This window comes from Lycium ferocissimum, chromosome 9, assembly GCF_029784015.1.
Source record: "Lycium ferocissimum isolate CSIRO_LF1 chromosome 9, AGI_CSIRO_Lferr_CH_V1, whole genome shotgun sequence".
In the NCBI taxonomy this organism is placed as follows: domain Eukaryota; kingdom Viridiplantae; phylum Streptophyta; class Magnoliopsida; order Solanales; family Solanaceae; genus Lycium; species Lycium ferocissimum.
This window is the reverse complement of record NC_081350.1, coordinates 29,893,460-29,913,924: the sequence shown is the minus strand read 5'-3', so window position 1 is coordinate 29,913,924 and position 20,465 is coordinate 29,893,460. Positions and strand designations below refer to the sequence as shown.

General features: G+C 32.8%; 1 protein-coding gene and 1 long non-coding RNA gene across 2 annotated transcripts; both read left to right on the top strand.

The window, feature by feature from the left end:
- Positions 1-697: 697 nt before the first annotated feature.
- On the top strand, positions 698-3,070 carry LOC132030219 (uncharacterized). Its single transcript, XR_009408008.1, has 3 exons — positions 698-2,045; positions 2,324-2,483; positions 2,804-3,070. It is a non-coding gene; the product is annotated as an uncharacterized LOC132030219 (long non-coding RNA).
- Positions 3,071-5,953: 2,883 nt separating this feature from the next.
- Positions 5,954-10,558, top strand: LOC132030218 (eyes absent homolog). The gene is made up of 5 exons (XM_059419748.1): positions 5,954-6,177; positions 6,273-6,440; positions 8,258-8,351; positions 9,487-9,681; positions 10,171-10,558. The coding sequence occupies exons 1-5, from the start codon at positions 5,989-5,991 to the stop codon at positions 10,446-10,448; spliced, it is 924 nt and encodes a 307-aa protein (XP_059275731.1). The 5' UTR covers positions 5,954-5,988; the 3' UTR covers positions 10,449-10,558.
- Positions 10,559-20,465: the final 9,907 nt, after the last annotated feature.

Genomic DNA, 20,465 nt, shown 5'->3' with positions numbered 1-20,465 from the left:
TATTCACTATATTCTTGCAACCCAGAACTCATCTGGAAATTCTTATTTTATGACCGTTAATAACGTCTTGCTGCATAATTTATTTTCCTAATTACTTATACAATCAAGCTTTCATTTTTAACTGGTTGTTTTGTTGTAATTCTAGCCACAATCAATTTGTAGCAATTTGTTATAGTTTGAATGCCATGGTTTCTCTTACTGGTTTTCTTTTTACTTTAATTCATTCATTATTATTACTTTGACATTTTCATTGCTAGAGTTAGTTGCACAAATCAATCCACGTGTCCTATAAACCGCGAAACAAATTCAACTGTAACTTTTGAGGGTAAAAAGTTTGGCGCCCATCGAGGCTAAGGATAATTGTGGTAGTGTTTTGTTACTTTCAGTTCATCTCTAATCATTCTAATTTTGTGAAATCAGGTAAAAATTTGGAAAAATATGACGACGCCAATAACGATGAGTTGTTGAACAACATTCTCATTCAGGAAGCCGATCCGTTTACCGGGGAAACTCAAACAAGGAATAAGCATTAAATAATCTCTTTTGTCCTGAATTGAATATGTTTTTGATTAGTTCCCATATGGTATGATTTCCCTGTATTGTTTTATCCAAAATTTTGACTTCTATACAATTAAGAAAGAGTCCTTGGAGCAATTCTTAGACAGAAAGCACTAGCTCATGGTTCAACTTCATAAAAACCTATTTTAAAAAAAAAAAAAAAAGACCGAAGATAATGAAACACACATAGTGGTTATTATGGCCCATTATATATCTGAGTTTGGTTATTGACAAGTTGTTCTGTGTCTTTGACAACAAATCAGTGCCAATTGGCAACAGGATTAAGAAATTGTAGATCATGCTTACACGAGACTAAATATGAAAGTGCTGAAGTGTAAGATGATTACTGATTCCCCCGACTTGCCCTATTAGTAGCAGTTATTTGTTCTTATGGTAGGAACTCCTTACAGTGCCTCACCATTGTTTTCCGTATTCCCACTCTTCAGTGTTTAACCGAGGCATCTCATGGCGAGCCCCAGAAAAATTTCTTTTTCTGATTGGTCAAATTTATTCAGGACATTTATTGGTCGGTATGTAATTTTAACAAGTTGCTGACCTCGATCGCAATTGCAGGTGAGCAAAGAGATGTAGAAATGCTTTGGCTATATGTTCATCTGAAGTTCTCTAATATTTGAAACCGTAGATCTTTCCATTTTTTCATACACATATCTGATTTCAATTTATCATTTTCCGATTAACTGAGTGCATTATGCTGGGTGATAACTAATTCAGTGTAAATTATCTATTGTCTGTGGTCTTTTGTTATTGAAAAAATGACTACCGTTAATTACTGTTTCAGGTTAATGAGAGGAAAAATAACTGAACTCCAAGACGATACAAATTGTACCCTTGGCATACTTCAAAATTCATTTTAAAGACTTAACAACAAACAGTATAGTCAATCAGGCTTTAAGTAATCTATAGATTCCCAGCTTCTTGACGAGTTGATGCTGAAGTTCATCTATCGGATCTTGATAGTAACCTCTAAACAACATAAGTTTTAAACTAAGACTGATTCCTTTTTCCCTTGCGTTTAATCCTCATATTGGTCCACTTCGTTCTCCTATCAGCAGTTCAGATTCCAGTAAGTATTGTTAATCTATTGGCTTGCGTTTTCTCTTAGCTTCTTCGTAACGAGAGGCGTAGACATCCCAAGTTGATCCTCATCTGTTGGATGTTAATTACTTTATTCTTTTGAGGTCTTGTTAGTCACATTTGGAGGCACTTTCAACATAAGGTAAGTATTATGTTCTGTCTAATTTTCTTGTTTAGGTATAAATATTTATGCTTATTTGAATTGTTTTTGTTTGTGGTATATGATAATAAGATTCTACTTACATTTTGTTTATGCATATCAAATAATGTTTTTTCGTAAATTGATTTTAGTAGAATTCATCAGTTCACTCCTTAATTGAAGCCAGATTTCTACAGCTTGGACAAAAGGACATTCATCTTTAAATTGTGTTTATTCTCTTTATTGGAAGAAGGTATGTTTCCTTAAAAGCTAATCATGTACCACCGGTATGCAATTTTTCTATGTGGATTTTTGCTGCGGATTTTGCTGCATATACACTTTACTCTCGAGCAAAATGGTCATCTTAAGGCTGCTCATTTGTTGATGGTACATTTAAATATCATTCATTCTACGAGTTACGTCAAATAGTTGTATTCCAGCATTGGTTGCTTTCCAAAATCTAGATGAGTTCTTATCCCAGATGACATTCTCCTTATGTAATCTCTTATCATTGTTATTGACTCAACCTAGAGCATGTTGTCCGATAAGGAAACAAATGAGCTGTGAGATGAGGGACTTTACCTGCAGCTGAACCATTTGCAAAACTATGTAAACAGAGTTTTCTGGTGTTGTTTTGTGCATTTGATCACGTCAGAACAAGATTGGAAGAGGATTTGGGCAAGTTTACAAGGTAAAGATTGCCTCACAAAGACAACTTTTTCTAAGTAATGATGCTCCATAAGAGTTCTGGAAAATCCATGTCATTTTCATCCATATATTGTTTTTCCTCATAGCTTTAGCTGAAGTACTAATGCCTTTGTAGATTAGGAAGACAGGTAAAATCCTCATTTTGGTCCTTGTAAAGCTTACAAACATGTAAAGTTTGCTTATTCAAGCACTATATTCTTAAAATTTTGAGGTAGATGTTCCTGTTAAGCATCAAAGAGTTTACATTTGTATGTTGTATTACTTTTTGAAAATTGAATCTTGATTTAATGTGTTTATTTGTAGCTTCAATGTGGAGAAACCAGAACTTGCTGTTACACTGTGTGTTAGTAGAGCACGTAAAAGAGCTGCCAACGTTGGAAATGACTATCACCGCAACTTACTCTCTAGCATTTGCTAGAAAGTCCTTCAACTGCTGGGCAGAATTATGAAAGCATTCACAATAAGCTAAATCTTGCTTATGAAGAACGATAAATACAATATGAGAGTATAATATAGTTCTGGAAACGATTGACATTTGTTTTATTTTATTACAAACAAAGGTGTTAAGTACATTTTCTTCTGCTAAATTTTATGCTCTTTAGGCTGAAGTCTATATGTGGAAATGAAATATGTTATAAGCCAAAGTGTTGGGCCCGTGCTTGCACGGGCGTACAAAGATCTAGTAATACTAATAAGTGCTACTCGAGGGATCCCATCCCAATAATATACATAAATATATATATTACTACTATATATAAGGGACAATCAAAGGACTTTTATAGCCCTCACAAAAGTTTCCAAATTAATGTTAAACTTTTCAATTAATTACTTTTAGGTCCTTTTTTATTTTATAAGATAATTTTTTCAAGAATGTAATTTTAGCCTAATAAAAAAGTTATGGATAATTTTATACGTCGCCTTTGAAATATCTATGATTTATTATAAATACAAAAAGTAAATTTTTTTAAATGATGCCATATAGTGTTGAAAATGAAGATAATGTCATCAATTGAGATCGGGTTATCTTTAAAATCTCTTGTTTGGTTAACTAAATTTAATTTTTTTTTAGTATAGAGAATACATGAAGAATTAAATTTTATTGAATCTTGAGATTCAATTTAATAAACATAGGTTATTTCTTGAATTTCGTCCGAAACTAAGGTGAAAAATCACATTTAACTAGCATAAACCCTTGACGCAAGATAATGAATGAAAATTTAATAAAGGTCAAAACAAATCGATTTTTATCTATGAATAAAATCACACACTCACAAATTCACAAAAGACGAAAATATTTTTTGATTTATGAGCTTTGCAAGTTGTAATTATCATACTTTATCATAATCAATGTTAGTATAGGATATCGAGTCATTATGTCCCTTTGAGATTTGCTAATTTTTCTACTTAACTTTCTTCCTCATAAATAAATTTTTCATTAAAAATCATCTAATTGTGTGTCAAGAAACTTTAATAATTATAAAACTTATCAATAAGATATCATTAACCTGCAAATGCATTAAATTAATTATGCGGTAGAAAATGTGTCATGTTATACGTATTTAATAAGAATTTCTATTTTTATAATTTGAGTTTGGGTCCGGACTTAGCACGGGCCTTCCGTAACTAGTAAACTAGTTGGCCGAACTGCAGCAACTTCCCCAAAAATTGATGGATTTCGCAGGCTTGGTCCATCAACCAATCGCTTCCTTTTTTTTTTTTTTTTTTTTTTTTTGCAGGGATTTCCCTTCATACGGATTGGTTTTTAATTTTTTCCCCTCAAATCGCTGGTCTTTAATTTTTCGACTTCTTCTCATTTAATAAAAATTTGTGTGCCAAGATGGTTTATGAAATCGGAGATTCTGGGTTTGATCCCCAGCAAAGTGGAAAAAAAATTCGCAAGGCAAGATTTCATACCTTGTCGGGCAAAGTTACATAGAAATTATATCTTGTCCGATATAGTTCTGTAAAAATTAAGTTATCCGATATAAGTTGTATAGTAACTAATTCACTCAGTATAATTTCTATGTAACTTTGCCCGATATGAAATTTTTCCTTGCAAAATTAGGTCATAGATTCGAACTTTTGTTCAATTACAGATAAACAAACCAATCTGTCGTCATTAATCTTCAGAGGCGAATTGCATATTCATATCCACAATAAAAGAATTAGTGAGAGTCCATTTCTTTTGATAGGTACTTATTTTTTTCCAAAAATTAGAGACATTTCAGGGACCGAAATTAAAGACCACCCCAAGATACGGCCATTCGTGCGAATTGCCCCAACAATCGCTTGGGCTGGCCCAAGAGCCCACACTGGACTGATTGTTGTTCGTGGTAATTCATAACGAAAGTAGCTAAAATTCTCTCAAACTAATTGAAGTTTGGAATACCTCAACAATTTTATAGCTGCTATCTTAGGTGCTCTATATCTTCCCATTTACTTTTATTGTTATTTTTGCTTTATGGTCCTTCATTTTTCGAAGATTCATCATAATTACCTGTTAAGATATAGTGTTTGCTCTTTTGCTGTTTCTCTCTTCTTTCTAAGGGATAAAGGGACATGGGTTTTCTTTTTAATTCAGTTTTATGATAAATTTTGAATAATTTGGTGATGGTTTGTTTCAGTAAAGGCTTATAGATCTCCAGAACTAATATCCCTTTTAGCTATTTCTTTTATTGTTGTTCCTTGATTTATACCTGGAGTTTCAAAATAAAAAATTGAACTTTGGACATAAAATGGTGAATGAAGTCATAAAAGACCTCATAATAATTGATTTTGGATTATCTGTGAATGTGTTCACTGGATGTGCCAGAATTCAAATGACTTTCAATTAAAAGCTTGGTAAAGAATACTGTTTTATATATATATTGTTGAAAAATTTGATAGATTACTTTGGATGACATTTGTACATTTGCTATTTTGCTGTCCCTTTTTCTTTCCTACGTTTCTGCATCGGTTACATTTCTTTTGAACCGAGGGTCTATCGGAAATAGCCTCTCTATCCCATAAAGGTAGAAGTAAGGTTGGCGTACATCTTACCCTCCCCAGACCCCACTTATGGGATTACACTGGGTATGCTGTTTTTTTTTTTGTTGTACTGTGGATGACCTTGAAGGGAGTCATATGAACAACTTGTATATATATTTGACACTAGCTTGTGCTTAGTGATGAAGTGGTTAACTGATCAAAACGGGGGGGAAAAAAAAAAGGATTTTAAAGAAGCTTAGTACCAAAATCTTGAAAGAATTTATCATTTACTTTTTATGGTTTTGTCAGTTCTTTGAGGGAAAGGTGATATTTCACTCTAAAATTTGAATATTGGGGTTTATGCCAATTTCAGACTTATTCTCTGTGTTATGCTATACCTTTTTTCCACTTTCATACATTTATATTTCATGTATTACATAGAATCTGAAAAAGTATTTCGTCATTAATTAAGGTACACTTACAATTGTTAAATTTCATCAATTGGTTTCTGCTGGAATCATATGGATCAGAAAATGAATGTATATATTTGGGACATGGATGAAACCCTCATATTGCTAAAGTCTTTAATAAATGGCACATATGCTGAGGCGTTTGATGGATCCAAGAATGTACAGAGCGGTGTAGAAATTGGGAAGATGTGGGAGAATCATATTCTTCAGATATGTGATGACCACTTTTTCTATGAGCAGGTTAGTTAACCTTCTTATAGTATATTTGAACAGGGAACTGGAAACACAGTCTTCATCAAGTTTGTTCAGCTTTGTTATATTATGTGGATTTTCAGGTCGAAAATTGCAATATGCCATATCTGGATGTCATGAAACAACATGATGATGGTCGAGATCTCACTGATTATGACTTCAATAAAGATGGCTTTGGTCCGCCAAGTGATGATCTTAACAAAAGGAAATTAGCGTACCGTCATCGGGCTGTAGCGCATAAGTACAAAAAGGTACTACTTTGGGATTTTAATGTTAAAAATCCATTTCCTGTATCACCTATGACCAATAGAGAGGTTTTCCTTTGAGATTTTTATGGATGAACTGGTTCGTTGCCGAATGGTGCCAGAGTGTGTAAAATAGAAAAATCTACTCTGTTCAGTACTTTGTTGTGAAGAACTGAAGATGATGGTTGTTCCACTCTGATGAAACCAGCTCGATAAGTAAACCATAATATCACACTTTTTACGAGATATTTTGTTAGTTGATGTGGTTCTCTATTTTTTTCTAACATTCTATGTTTGTTTCATAACTAGGATACGTGATAATAGCGTGGCTCAGTCTCTGACTTGGATTGTTCCTAGTTTTGGCTAAACAAGAATGCTCATAATTTTGGTGTGTAAAAATCGCATTCAAGAAAGTTCTGCATCTAGATCATATGGTATCATTTATCCCTTGCATTCCCTGAGGGATATGTGACCCATCTACGAAATAGCAACTCAAATTGACTAAAAGAGGGGGAAAATTAATGTTCTCTCCTTCTCAAATTAAATATTCTCATTTCTGCTGACCGATTGTTCTAAAAAGACATGACATTTGCCTCTAGTTAACATTATACCATATCAACAACTTTATAGATCTTAATGAAGGCGAGTCTTCCTAGAAAGGTTGATAGTACTAATTAGAGAACTTACATATTACTCCATCAGTCATAATCTTTTTGTCTGTCGCAAATACATCAACACTTCTATATTTAGAATTCAGAAACTCCCTAATATTTAAATTCGCATTGTGACCTTAACAAGATGTCCTTCTAGGAGTTCACATTATTTGTTGTAGACTAAGAAGGGTAATATTGGTATATCAGAGACTGAATATAGCTAAGTAGATGCAATAAGAAGAACGAAAAACCAAAAGTCAAGGTACATAGCTGTTTCCCAAAAATAGGGAAATATAAATACGGATTGTAAGACTAGACAGAATCAGCTGAACCACGTACAAGGATATTTTACTCAATTCCCCCCATATTATTTAAAAAGCGGAATCAATTCAACTCCACCGGTGTTTAGGACAAATTTAATTATCTATGTTCAATGCTTTGGTCCAAGCTTGAGTAAGACTTCTATTTGGTGATAGACAACTATCTCTTACTTTAAATAGACAACATTCTTGGTATCCCCTCTGATGTCGCATGTCTAAATACCTTCGTATTGCAAACTCTGCTGTGAATCTGTGATCGCTCTTCTTTATTAGATCTATTCTTGCGCTAAGCATTAATGTAACTTTCTCTTCGTTTATAGGATAGGGGAACTCCTATAATGGAAATTCCATATGTGATACCCTGACTGATACTAGTCTAACTATGAGGCATATGCTAGGCCAGCCAGCTTCCTTATCCATTTTCTTGGGATTTTATAAGAATTTCTCTTGAATCAAAGCGCAATAATTGTTGTCATGCGGCTTAAGTGTCATAAAAAGCCAGAGCAATGAGGTCGGAGGGAAATACACCTGCCAAGGTCCTTCCACTAGCTGATGTTTTTGAAGTCCTAATTTTTTTCTTAAAGTGTATCTAGTCGAATGGTGCCAAATAAATTTGAATGGATGGAGTAACAATATTTATTGGCTCAGTTTATTTAGTACTGAGATGAAGCTTTTAAAGGCTGTATACGATCTCTATTTTTGTTGGGGGTCATTAACTACATACAGGGCTAGACTTTGTGTATTTGCCACAAAATTGTGCTTATGTTTGAATGTTTTGAGTAATTTGAGTTCAATTAGTAGTTTTTAACATAATATAACTATAACAACCTTGATTTACCATTTGTTGTAGGGGTTGCATAGTATTCTTGACCAAGACATGATTAAATCATGGAGCGAGCTTTATGACGTCACTGATAGTTATACTGATATGTGGTTCTCGGCTGGTAGGTTACTTTAGATTCTATCACCATAGTGAATTATCTTGCAGTATGGATTCCAATTTTGTGCACTGGGAGTTGCAACGATAGAATGCCACTAATGTGGACTAACCTAGGACATAGTTCTTTTGCTATGTTTATGTATTTCAAAGTCACATGTATTTATGAAACTTCTTAAGTTCTATTTCTGCACCAAAGAAGTTAATTACCGACTAAAGGGTGATATGCAGGTCCAGTCGATTTGCAATCTCTTCCTCTCCTTTTATAGATATAAATTATCGAAAAAAGTAGTTTAATCTAATGCAGTGAGATAAAACAATGCACCATCTGAACTTCCCTTTGCACAACAACACAAGGGAAAATGGGTTTGCTTTCCACATTCTAACAGATGTACCAAACTTTGTATTCTTCAAGGCTGGAAGTGCACCTCGAAATGATCAAACAAGTTCGGATTATTAACTATCCACCTCAACGCAACTGAGACTTCCCAGGATACTGTCTATCCTTTTTGCCCGATATGTGAAATGATCTAAAGTCTTATTTCTTCTAGGTTTTCTTCAGTAATGTTAGATTCACGCATCACTATCCGCGTGCGAGAGAAGTCAAAGGGATTCTAAACTCCGAGTTCTCTAGAAATCACAAATCTTAACCTTTTTTCAATAGTATCAATTCCCAAAAACCTGCCCTTTATGTTCAATTTGGAGAACTCTAGAGTCCTATGCTTTTTCTTTATCTTCTCTTTCTTTTAAATTATACTGCTATTTTTCTCTACTTTTCCATCCACCTCTTTGTTGTCGTGGTAGGAGGTGGGATGATATTGGTAAAGATAAGAGGATAGATATATATTAACAGGCAGTTGTGCATTCTGATATTCTATATAAGAGTTAAGAACAAACACAAATGAGAACTATAAAAGTTGTTGAAACACTATGTGTTAGTCACCAACTTAGAAGTGAATGCCTGAGTTTAAAATTCCAAATTAACTTCCTCTCCTCACCTTATTTCTCAGAGCAGCTCCCTTCTTTTTGCAAATTGCATTTATGTCATTTTTCATCAGCCAAATCTTTCTTTTGCCTCTTTTATTTGCCAATTGCTCCTTTTTTTTTTTTTTCCTTGCTTTAATGCTCCCCTTCCAATGCAGCTAGGGCTTGCTTGGAACAGTGTGCAGTTGGAAATCGAGATTTGGCCTCCTCTGTGGACTCAACTGTTGCTGCCAATGATGCAGGAGATACTAAATTCCAACATGTGAATATCTTGGTGACTTCCGGATCGTTGATACCTAGCTTAGTTAAATGCTTGCTCTTTCGCCTGGGTGATTTATTCCGTAGCGAAAATGGTTAGTTTCTTTCTTCATTCTGATATTTATTGACCTTCCTGATAGTCCTATTTTAGAATCTTGATTGAGGTATCTTTTTTTTTTTTTTTTCCTCATTATATTTAATCTTTCATCATTTGTGGCCTAAACGAAGTTAGAAACCTTGGTTGAATTTTATGACATATAAATCACATGAATTTGGAAATGGATCACTAATGTCTCCAGCTCATATTTTTGTATTCTGTACTTGGTAATATCTCCCTTTAGAATAAGCGTGGAGGGACAGTCCCTTTATCCCTGACTTTCGAAGTTGAAATAGCAGATTCTCTGCCACAAAAATTAAGAAAAATCTCTTTAGGAACTGGATACATGTATGTTTTAATGAATTATGCCTACGTTGTAAGTCCCTGAACAGTGAATAGTCTTCCCTTCCCACATTTATCAACGTATAATAATGCAACATGCAATTTCTGGGAGAACTCTCTTAACATATATCTGTCATCACTTCAGTTTACAGCTCATGGGAAGTGGGCAAGCTCCGGTGCTTCTCATGGATAAAGGAGCGGTTCAATGGGCCGAACGTGCAATTTTGTGTTATTGGGGATGGATGGGAAGAATGTGAAGCAGCAGAAAGTATGAAATGGCCATTTGTTAAAATTGACCCACGGCCTAGCAGTTTTCATCGGTTTCCGGGCTTAACACCAAAGGATCTGGGCCACTACTTCTCTGTTGTGTATGGTGATTCTGATGAAAAAGATAATGATAAACTAGCTCCTTCTGGCAATTGATCATGTAAATATGTAGCTTACTGAGAAACATCAGTTCATGTATCAATAGCTTTTTCACCAGGATAGTCTGGCATAAAAAGTTGAAGGTTCTTAAAAAGTTTTCATTTGCATGATAGAATTCCTCTTAAGTTATGCTCTTTGGCCTGTGAGGCTTGTCTGTATAGTGAACTTCTCAATGAGTCCTTGCTTAGTCTGTTCTGTTATAGCCACTCTATAGGCGCTCAATGGCTCAAGTGAGATTTTTCTCCCTTTCATGTATATATACGCGCGTGTGTGTACATACACCCAGCTGTTTAAATCACAAAATAGCTGGTGGATGCATACGTATAATTCATGTATAATTTATGTATACCGGCTAAGATGGGCTGGGGGTGCAAGCTTTCAGTGAGGTTGTCAACTTTGAATTCTTCTGGCTTAGGCTCTTGGGCCTGTGAAGCTTAGACTGTTAGTCCGTATAGTGAACTTCTCTAAATAAATGTTGGGTCATTCGCACAAATGGCCTTGTTCGGGGGTTGTCTTAAATTTTTGTCCCTCAAATTGTTGGTCTTTAATTTTCGGTCTTTGGCACTTTAAGTAGCTGAAAATACCCTTGAGATTCTGGGTTTGAACCCTAGTAGAGTATAAAAAAAAAAAAAAAATCGCAAGGCAGAATTTTGTAGCAAATTAGGCCTATTCGGGCAAAAGTTAGGCCTCCCCAGCAGAGTTAAAAAAAAAAATACTTGTAAGACAATTTATGCCTTAAGCCATAGTTTATCTATAAAAGTAATGCCTCAAGGCATAAGGGTCAAAAACACACTTTAAGTATCACATTTTTTTGTGTTTCCTAGCTGAACTATTAGGTGTGAGAGTTTCCTATCTAAACTATCACCAACTAGTTTATGAAACAAACCTCAACTATTAGTTGGTCACTTTTCCTACCTGATAGTAGAGGTAGAAAAAGTGAACATTTGATAGTTGAAATGTGTTTGCAAACTAGTTGGTGATAGTTTAGGTAGGAAACTATCACACCTGATAGTTCAGGTAGGAAACACAAAAATAAGTGATACTTGAGGGTTGTTTTTTTATCCTTATCTCTAGTTTCTATATGAAAGTTCTCCTTGTCCGGCATAACTTAGAACTATAGAGCCTATGCCTTATAAGGCCTAACTTGAAGCTGCAGCATAACTAAGTTAGGCCTTATAAGTCCTAACTTTCGCAAAACCTTGCTTTGCGATTTTTTTTTTTTTTACTGAGTCGGGGTTTGAACCCAGAACCTCGGGGTATTTTCGGCCACTTTTTTAGGCGAAGGACAAAAATTAAAGACCAGCGCATTTGAAGGGAAATCCGCGCAAAAAAAAAAAACGTAAATGTTTGTTAATGTAGAAAGCCCAAAAATGTTTATGCAGTACAAATATCTATTTATCTTATACATCATTGAGGGGTCATCTGGTATGATGGATAAGGAAAAATAGTCCTGGGATAAGAATTTAGTATCACCATATCCCTTGTTTGGTTGCTAATCCTGGGTTAAATTATTCCAGGATTAAAAACAGTACTGGGATAAGTTATCCCTAGGAGAGGGTGGAATAACAATCCTAGGACTAATTATCCCAGAATAAAATAATGAAAATGAAAAAATAGCTCTGAGGCCCCTCAAATCCTTTTTCTACTAAATAAGGTGAAGGATATTTTTGTAAAAAAAAAAAAAAAAAAAAACTTTTTCTTAAAAATTATGCAATGCATATTACTTTTAATACAAAAAACCAAACAAGCAATAAGAAATTATATTAGGATAATAAATCCCAACATAAATAATCCAAATATAACTAATCTCAGCATAACTAATCCCGTCATAACTTGTCTTCAAACCAAACGACCCTTGACAGTGTTGGAAGGTTGCAAATACTAACAAGTTTTCAGGGATGCAGAAACAAGAATCGATGTAAAATCACTCGCTTTCAATGAAGTAATACATGGATATAAGTTTAAAAAGTAGTCATTTTCTAATGTATGATTCATGAAATTAACCCAATTGACTCGCCTATTGTCCACAGCAAGTGGCACACTGCAAATAGAGCTTAGTTATGATTTTGGATTGATCTCTTAATCCATAATCTTTTATTGTTAATTAATAAAAGATATTTCATCCAGTTCTAAAATATTAGTCATTTTGGCAAACTAGTTTATTTAAAATATTTGACATGTTAAGGAAGGAAAAAAAAAAAAAGTCAGTTATTACTTTTTGTTGTGCAAATCTATTTTTACTGCTCTACTTTGTGGAGTCTACCTCAGTTCACTTTTACTTTTGTATTCATCCATTCTTAACTAAATGTCCGGAGTTCAAGCTTTTAGAATGAAGTCACTTTTGATAAAAAAAAATGTTTTACCTCTCTCAACGTGGGGGAGTTACCGATGGAAATTCAAATTAGTCAGCCTCAAAACAAGTACCCGACAACAGAGTGGGAATAAAAAGAATTCATGGACGTCTAGCCTACTGAAATAATTAGAGACATGATAACTTTGCATGTGGCATATGCAGCCACAACCTACCCTACCAATAATGTTTCATCATATAGTAATCTAAGTCCTCAGATACATTATACTTTTTCACGCAATGAATAGTGTGGTTGAGCCACAAGATAAATAAATGCAAGAGGGTAGCTCACACATTGTAATGTCAGTACTGAGTATCCGATATAAAAGTACAGTACGATAAGGGTACATGGCTACCTAGTTCTTATTATCTACCTGCTTATTGTAACATCGTTATAAGTCTTATGCCTATTCAATGAATTATAATTAAGACTTATCTATATCCTAAGTAGTGGTTGCTGTTTGTGAACAATCAGATACCCCCTAAGAACCCACCCCCCTCGCCCTCCCCCCCACAAATTTTTGTTGAAGATGTATCGAGGAACGATATAAAGAGTGATTAATTTGGAGTACAAGGGTCAATATCTAAATCCTTATATGTATTCAAGATTGACTCTCAGTCTTTTAGAGTTAATTCCTGGGATGGTCATCTAAGTTTAGAGAATTTCCTACAAAACCCATTTTTGTATCATTTAGGACAATAAAGTTACTCAAGTATTACTATTTTTCCTAAAAAGTACTTAACACCTCAAAAGCCCTCTTCTCTCCTAGTTGGAACGACACGTCACTAAAGCCCCATCTTTTTTAATAATAGACCTATTTAACTCATCAAACTCATTTAACCAAATTCATATTTTATACCTAAACAAATATGACCTAGTTAAAAAGCGGGAAAGGAATCAAATCATACATTCTATTAAGCCACTGTTCAATTCTAAGATTTTTTTTAAAATCTCGATTCAAATATATTATCTTTTAATTTAAATTAAAATTCAAGTAATTTAGTCTTTCTATTAAAATATATGTTTTTTTTTTAGCATTTTTTTCCATGTTAAGCTATATATTCGTTCCACATTAAAATAGAATTGTGCAGATAACACAAAGATTACATCCGTATAAGTTTAACTTTTAAAAGATCTAATTGAATCATATATTTTATAAAATAAAGTTAATGTAAATTTTTCCTCCGTACTTTTAGTTATTTATCTTTATATATGTAGTGTGTAATTTTTGGCATTTTCATTTCCATACCATCGAGGTCTTTTTATTTCTCATACAAAAGGTATATAATTTTCATTACTATAATACTTATTTTAAAATATTATATTGTATTCTTATTCTTTATTTGAAATATTATATATATTATTAGTCTTATATGAAATATAATATATTCTTAATTTATTCCAGGTTATGATATAGTTATTCCAACTAATCATGTTAATATCTAGCAATATATTAAACTAAAGCCCTAAAGTAACTCACATTCAATTTTTTTTATATTCTAATTTTAATTTTTAAAACTTATCCACAGATTTAAAAATTTCATCTTTTAATTCTAATTCATTTAGATTGCGTGCTTGGTTTGTTCCTTTGCCGAATTTTAACCGGGCCATGTTTGATTGGGATATAAAATATGAATTTGATTAAATGAGTTTGATGAGTTAAATATGTCGATTATTAAAAAACATGGGGCTCTAATGACATGGCATGCCAACTAGGAAAGAAGAAGATTTTTGAGGTGTTTAGGTACTTTTTGAGGAAAATAGTGATACTTGAGTGACTTTATTGTCCTAAATGAAACAAAAGTGATTTTTATAGAAAATTCTCTAAACTTGGGTGACCACCCAAGGAATTAACTCCAATCTTTTACAGTAAATTTTACGTATTTAGAGACAATAACACGTATTAAATCATAAAAACTTATATTTAATTAACGGGGCAATTTGTGATTTTTAGTCTCTTAAATATCGGCAAATCTTGAATTTAGTCCTTAAAATATCTCACTAAGCATGTTTAATTATTTGAAATGTGCATTTTTTATCCTTTTTCCTATGAATTTTTACAAATTTTATGAACTTTTGACCATCTCATCATTTAGTTACCCAGATTTTATATTAAGTTTGTAATGACATTCATGTTTGAGGGAGATACAATTTAACAAAAAGTCTAATTAAGTATTACATATTTTTCTATATAAAGGGATAAAAAACATATGTTAGAATTAATTGAGGATTAAATGTGCCTAATCATATAACATAACTAGAATCAGAATTTATCTATAATTGAGGTATGGAAATCGTTATTATTCCTTAAGAATATCTTTAACGTGTTTTGTCACAACTAGAGATATTTGACTTCCAAAATAGTAGTAGTAATAATAATGTTGTATAAAATGAGACTATGGAAATTGGGAAGTATTTATTTGTGATTAAGATTTTTAGACTTACAAATTAAGAGTCCAATTTTCCCGCAGAAAGATAAGAAATCTCATCTTATTGATAATGATAATGATATTTAATTTAATGCTACCTTGTTGATATACGGCCCTACACTTGGACACAATTATATATCTTTTCCAATTAATTGTTGTGAAGGTAATGACAATTGACATGCCTGAATATTAATCAAATCTTGTTTTGGGGATTTGCTAAAAGCTCTTTGCTTGTCTTCAAATGGGTTGATTTTTTGTCAGTGTTTGGTTCAAAGAGCTCACGCAAGAGCCTAATTGTAGATAAAAAAAGTTTGTAGTTTTTCGATTTTTGATTTCCTTCTATTTTTCCATTTAATTAATTTCTATCACTAAAATAATGTGTCTCTTTCTATGACAATAAACTGAAGGTGACAAGTCGTAAGTAGAGTAACCCCTGATAAGTATGTCTGCTTTGTAGAGATTGCAGAAATATATTATGAGTGCCTCAACCATAGACATGCCTTTCAGAATTTTGGCCAATACTATACAAGTGAAGTGTTGTCTAGAAAAGATTGTGAACGTGTATAGAGATGTTGTGTTGTTTTTTCAATATAAATAAATATATAAAATAACGTTTTTATAAGTTTTCAATAAACACCAACAGTTTTCCTCAAAAAGTTTCCCGAACATACTAGAGTTGGAACATCTACATATTACAGAGGAAGTAACTTCTAGAATCTAGATGATTGTTAAATATTTAGAGATATTCTATAATTATAATAATTATAAAATATGTACTTTTCTTTTAATTTCGGATCTACATTAGTTGAAAATGATATTTTTTTATATTACGATCTAAATTAATAATAAAATATTACTTTTCTTTTAATTTAGGATCAATAAGGAAAATGTCGTATCGTCCTTATTTTATTCCCATTAATTATCTATAAATAGTGATACTCTTCTATTTATTTTTTTTTCAATGCAATGAGTATTATCATTCGTTCTCTATTTGATTTTCTCTCTGGTTTCTCTATTTCTAACAATGATCATTGAAGAAGCATGTACTGGAGTTGATACGTTTTTCTATTAGTATGGCAACATGAAAGATTTTCTTTAGTACCACAAGCATTCGAGTTCAATATCTAGAAGTTTTACCAAAAAGTGGATTCATTATTTTAACTCAGTAACTATGTACAGAGTTATTTTTAATTTTATTTTTTTAAATACGTAGGGGTAGGAGAAGGGGAAATGGGAAAAGGGGATTACAACGTGGGAATTCGAATCCTCACTAATAAGGTAAAAGTTCAGGCAGCCAACCAATTGAGCTACTAGATCCGTACGTAACTATATATAGAGTACTACTGCACTCGTACTCTTTTGTAATGGTGATATGCACTTATTACTCCTTTATTAGTAATAAATATATAATGATTGGAGATTTGTACATGTAAATATCTTGGTTAAAGATTGCTACGTACGTAGACATATTTTAACCCTAGGGCTAGGGGTATATAAAGAAAACCGACAAACCGCACCAAACCGATAATCCGCACCAAACCGATAATCCGAATCAAATTGAGAAAAAAAATCGACTAGTGGTTTGGTTTTAAATAAAAAAAAAATCAAACCGAATCAAACCAACCCGACAATACATGTATAAAATTTCAAAAATATTTTATACATAAAAATATTTATTTATAATGTAATTTATAAATATTTCTTAAGCCTTTTCATATTTTTTTGTCTTTTAACATATTATTTCAGGCTTGGAATTAGAATTTGAATGGTCTGATAGGTTTTATAGCCCATAGATATTAGTAACTCAAATAAAACCCAACAAAAATCAAATCAATAGTAATGCTAACAAAAGAAATTCAATTCTAACACTAGAAATGACGATAATGTTGGATATCTATTATATTCTTTAGTTTTATATTGTTTATACGATGAAAATAGATAACTTAAATTTATTTTTTTTCTTTAATATTTAGCCATGTAATTGATATTTATTACCCGTACTTGTTTTAGCATGACTTAGTACTTTTAGATTATGAACATTTTATTTTATTTTATGCGATTTCATTACATTTTTTGTTCAATATTTTAGTACAACGTCATCTCTCATCTCACATTTTATGTTATTTTCTTAAAAATATCTTAATTAGATAGTCGTATTTTAATAGGACTAAAGAAATATTGAAGTACAAGTAATATATTCTGTATGAAGACTTTACAAAAAAAAAACCCGAAAAACCCGAGCAACCTGAAAAAATCGAGGAAACCCGAGGTTGAAAAACCTGACTTTTGTTGGCTCGGTTTGGTTTATAGATTTAAAAACCCGATACAATTAGTTTGGTTTGGTATTTGAAAAATCCGAATCAACCCGATCCATGTACACCCCTACCTAGAGGGGTTAGTTTTAAGAGGGTTTTGGTTGTTACTACATATAAGAACCTGAAAACAGCAAAACTTCCAACATTGTCTAATCTCGCCTTTATAGAAATTTACCCATTTCACTCGTTCAAATAACCCAAAGAAAAATCTCTTGGACTAGCCTTGACTCGGTTAAAGCCGAACAAAGAGAAAACGCTGATTGACTTTTCTAGAAGTGGGATAAGAATATCCAAATGGAAATTAGGATCTAAAAATAAATATTCCCTCTGTTTACCCTTTCTTCTGCCCTCGCCACTTCTTTCGCTGACCCTATCCACCTCCTTTGCGGAATACCAGAAAAAGAGATGAATTTCAATTTGTTTGAATCTATTTTCTTTTTAATTCGTGTCAAAATAAATGACCTCTTTTCTAATTTGGAAATAAATTCACTTTATGAATGATTTACAGCCACACAAATTTTCAAGGCTTATTTTGAACTACAAGTTTTAAAAATCTTCTCTTTTTTTAAATGTTGTGCTCAATCAAATGGATTCATATAAATTGAAATGGGGGATACAAACAAAGAAGGTCCAAAAAAGTACACAGAAAAAGTAAGGGGTGGTCCCTTTGATTTTCAATATGTGCTTATCTATCAATCCAAAGTAATGGGTTTCTCTTGGCGTCTGAGAAAAGTTAGATTGCCCATGCCTATAGGCTATAATCCTTTTTTTAGTTACTATTTGGCATTGAAAACTCACTGGTCGATTAGTTTGGACCGATGTTAAATAATTAAAGGAGATAAATCACTTCTTATCAAAAAGTTCTTTATTTTCAAAACTCGAAACTGAAATATTGAGGAATTTCAATCATATATGTAAATAAGTTTTATATTGCCTATACCCCATAGTCTTTAGTCTTTACACTTCATGGACTTCTCATTGCTACAGAGTAAGTGTTGTCATTTTCCTTGTCTTCCTTCTTTCCATTTTCCCTACCTTTACTTCTCCTATTTCTCCACAAACTTCAATATGTCGGTATGTTTCTATATGCATGTCGATAACAAAGCAAGTCTAGTGTTAGAATCTTCTATTTTGCTCCACAACAGTACTTCTAATGTCCATTTTTGTCTCTTTATTTTTTGTCATTCCATGTCCGATATTTTTTGGGTCAGACTAATTTGAATTTGCCTTTAAAGGTCTTATTTGGTTTTGGGGGTAAAGCGCTTCCTGAAAAGACGATTTTTATTCTCAAAACTCGAACCCGAAACCTCTAATTAATGATGAAGTTTACGTGCCACCCCCACCACATCCTTAATGGTCCATTTTTATCTTCAACAACACATCCCCAATCTCCCCACTTTCCCCACAAAACACCACCACCCCCCCCCCCCCACCCAACCCGGGATTTGAGTAAGACACCATTATGGTGAGAGCCTGAGGGGTTTGACTTGTACCTCAACCTGTGTATTAATAACCAAAAAATAAATACATGTTGAATTGAAACAACAAATCTATCCAATTTCTGATATCTAGTCTGAATGGCACAAAACAGGATGAGTTCGATCGCCAATTGGGTTGAGTACGACGCTAACCAATGCCTAAATTACTTAATAAGTTTGATCATGAATTCTATGACGTTTTTAAGATTTCATTACTCAACCTTACACTTTTTAATTCATTTACGTCTAATTTGGCATATTGCATGTACTTTATCTAGGCTTTGCCGAATTTGTAGGAACTTAGACATCATTTACGTAAGCAGACAAACTTTAATCTAAACACTGCACCTTAAAATGCTAACTTATCTCTTAATGAAAAATTACAATGGTCATATTTAGAAGTTGGCCCACAAAAAATTCACCATTTTTTCATAGATGGAGGATGTTGAAGAATATTTTAATGGAACTTCTGGACTGCTGATGTTCGTAAATGGATGCACTATAATGTTTCTATTACGAAGCTTTTCATATTTCTTTATTATATTGTATAACATATGCTTCCCCAATTTTTTACTATATTTAATTCTATCCACGAAATACTTGTTCTCCTAGACAATTATTTTAAAGAAAAAATTTCTGAAAAAGCAACCTTCTGATTTTTTAGATCGGCTAGATTCGGTAATGTGGACCACATTCTCTTGTTGTTATCAGTGAAGAAAATGACTAATAAACTCCCATTCCTTTCTTTTGCGTGTGGGGGGGGGGGGGGGGGGGGGGGGAGCATACACGTCTTTTTTTATTTTTTATTTTTATAGAAATAACCAAACTCAACTTTTGTGATGTAATTATACGTCGGTATTTTGAGAAGAATTTTTTTTTTTTTTCTATAGACAGCATTCTATAATTAGAAGAAAAGAATATGAAGATACATGATGTTTTAACTGAAATTTCGAATTTTCTGAGTCCTATTCCCTTTCATGCGTATCCAAACATCAAATACGTCAAAATTCATTAAATGCTACTAACACATTATGGCTGCAAATTTCTTTAGTTATATTCGAGTGTATCCAATTTAACTCCAATTTAACTGTTTGTGTGGCCTAGACTTAAAGGGCTCTTCTTTTTAGTTGTAATTCTAATAAAGAATATGGGGAAGTAAAAGGAAATAAAGAGAGAGAAAGAAAAGACTTGGGATTAGCTATGTCAACTACCTAGAGTTTTGTCTTCTTTATGGCTAGGCATTAGCAAAAATCCTCTTACACTTCTATATCACTCATGAAATTGTGACTTTCACATGTAGATGAAATGTTTCTATATCATGCAGTTACCCTACACTTCTCTCAAAATATCTTTCTCTATGCTAATCTTATACTTTATCCATTAGCATTAAATTTAGTATAACCACTGTTTGATAGGCAGATCGAGTGAGTGGAAGGGTAAG

What these genes read in the sequence shown, in the direction of transcription:
- LOC132030218 (XM_059419748.1), top strand. Translation starts at nt 5,989, where the DNA reads ATGGATCAGAAAATGAATGTATATATTTGGGACATGGATGAAACCCTC. An exon ending in ACCACTTTTTCTATGAGCAG is followed by an intron (nt 6,178 to 6,272) that starts GTTAGTTAACCT and finishes GTGGATTTTCAG; the next exon opens with GTCGAAAATTGCAATATGCC. An exon ending in TAGCGCATAAGTACAAAAAG is followed by an intron (nt 6,441 to 8,257) that starts GTACTACTTTGG and finishes CATTTGTTGTAG; the next exon opens with GGGTTGCATAGTATTCTTGA.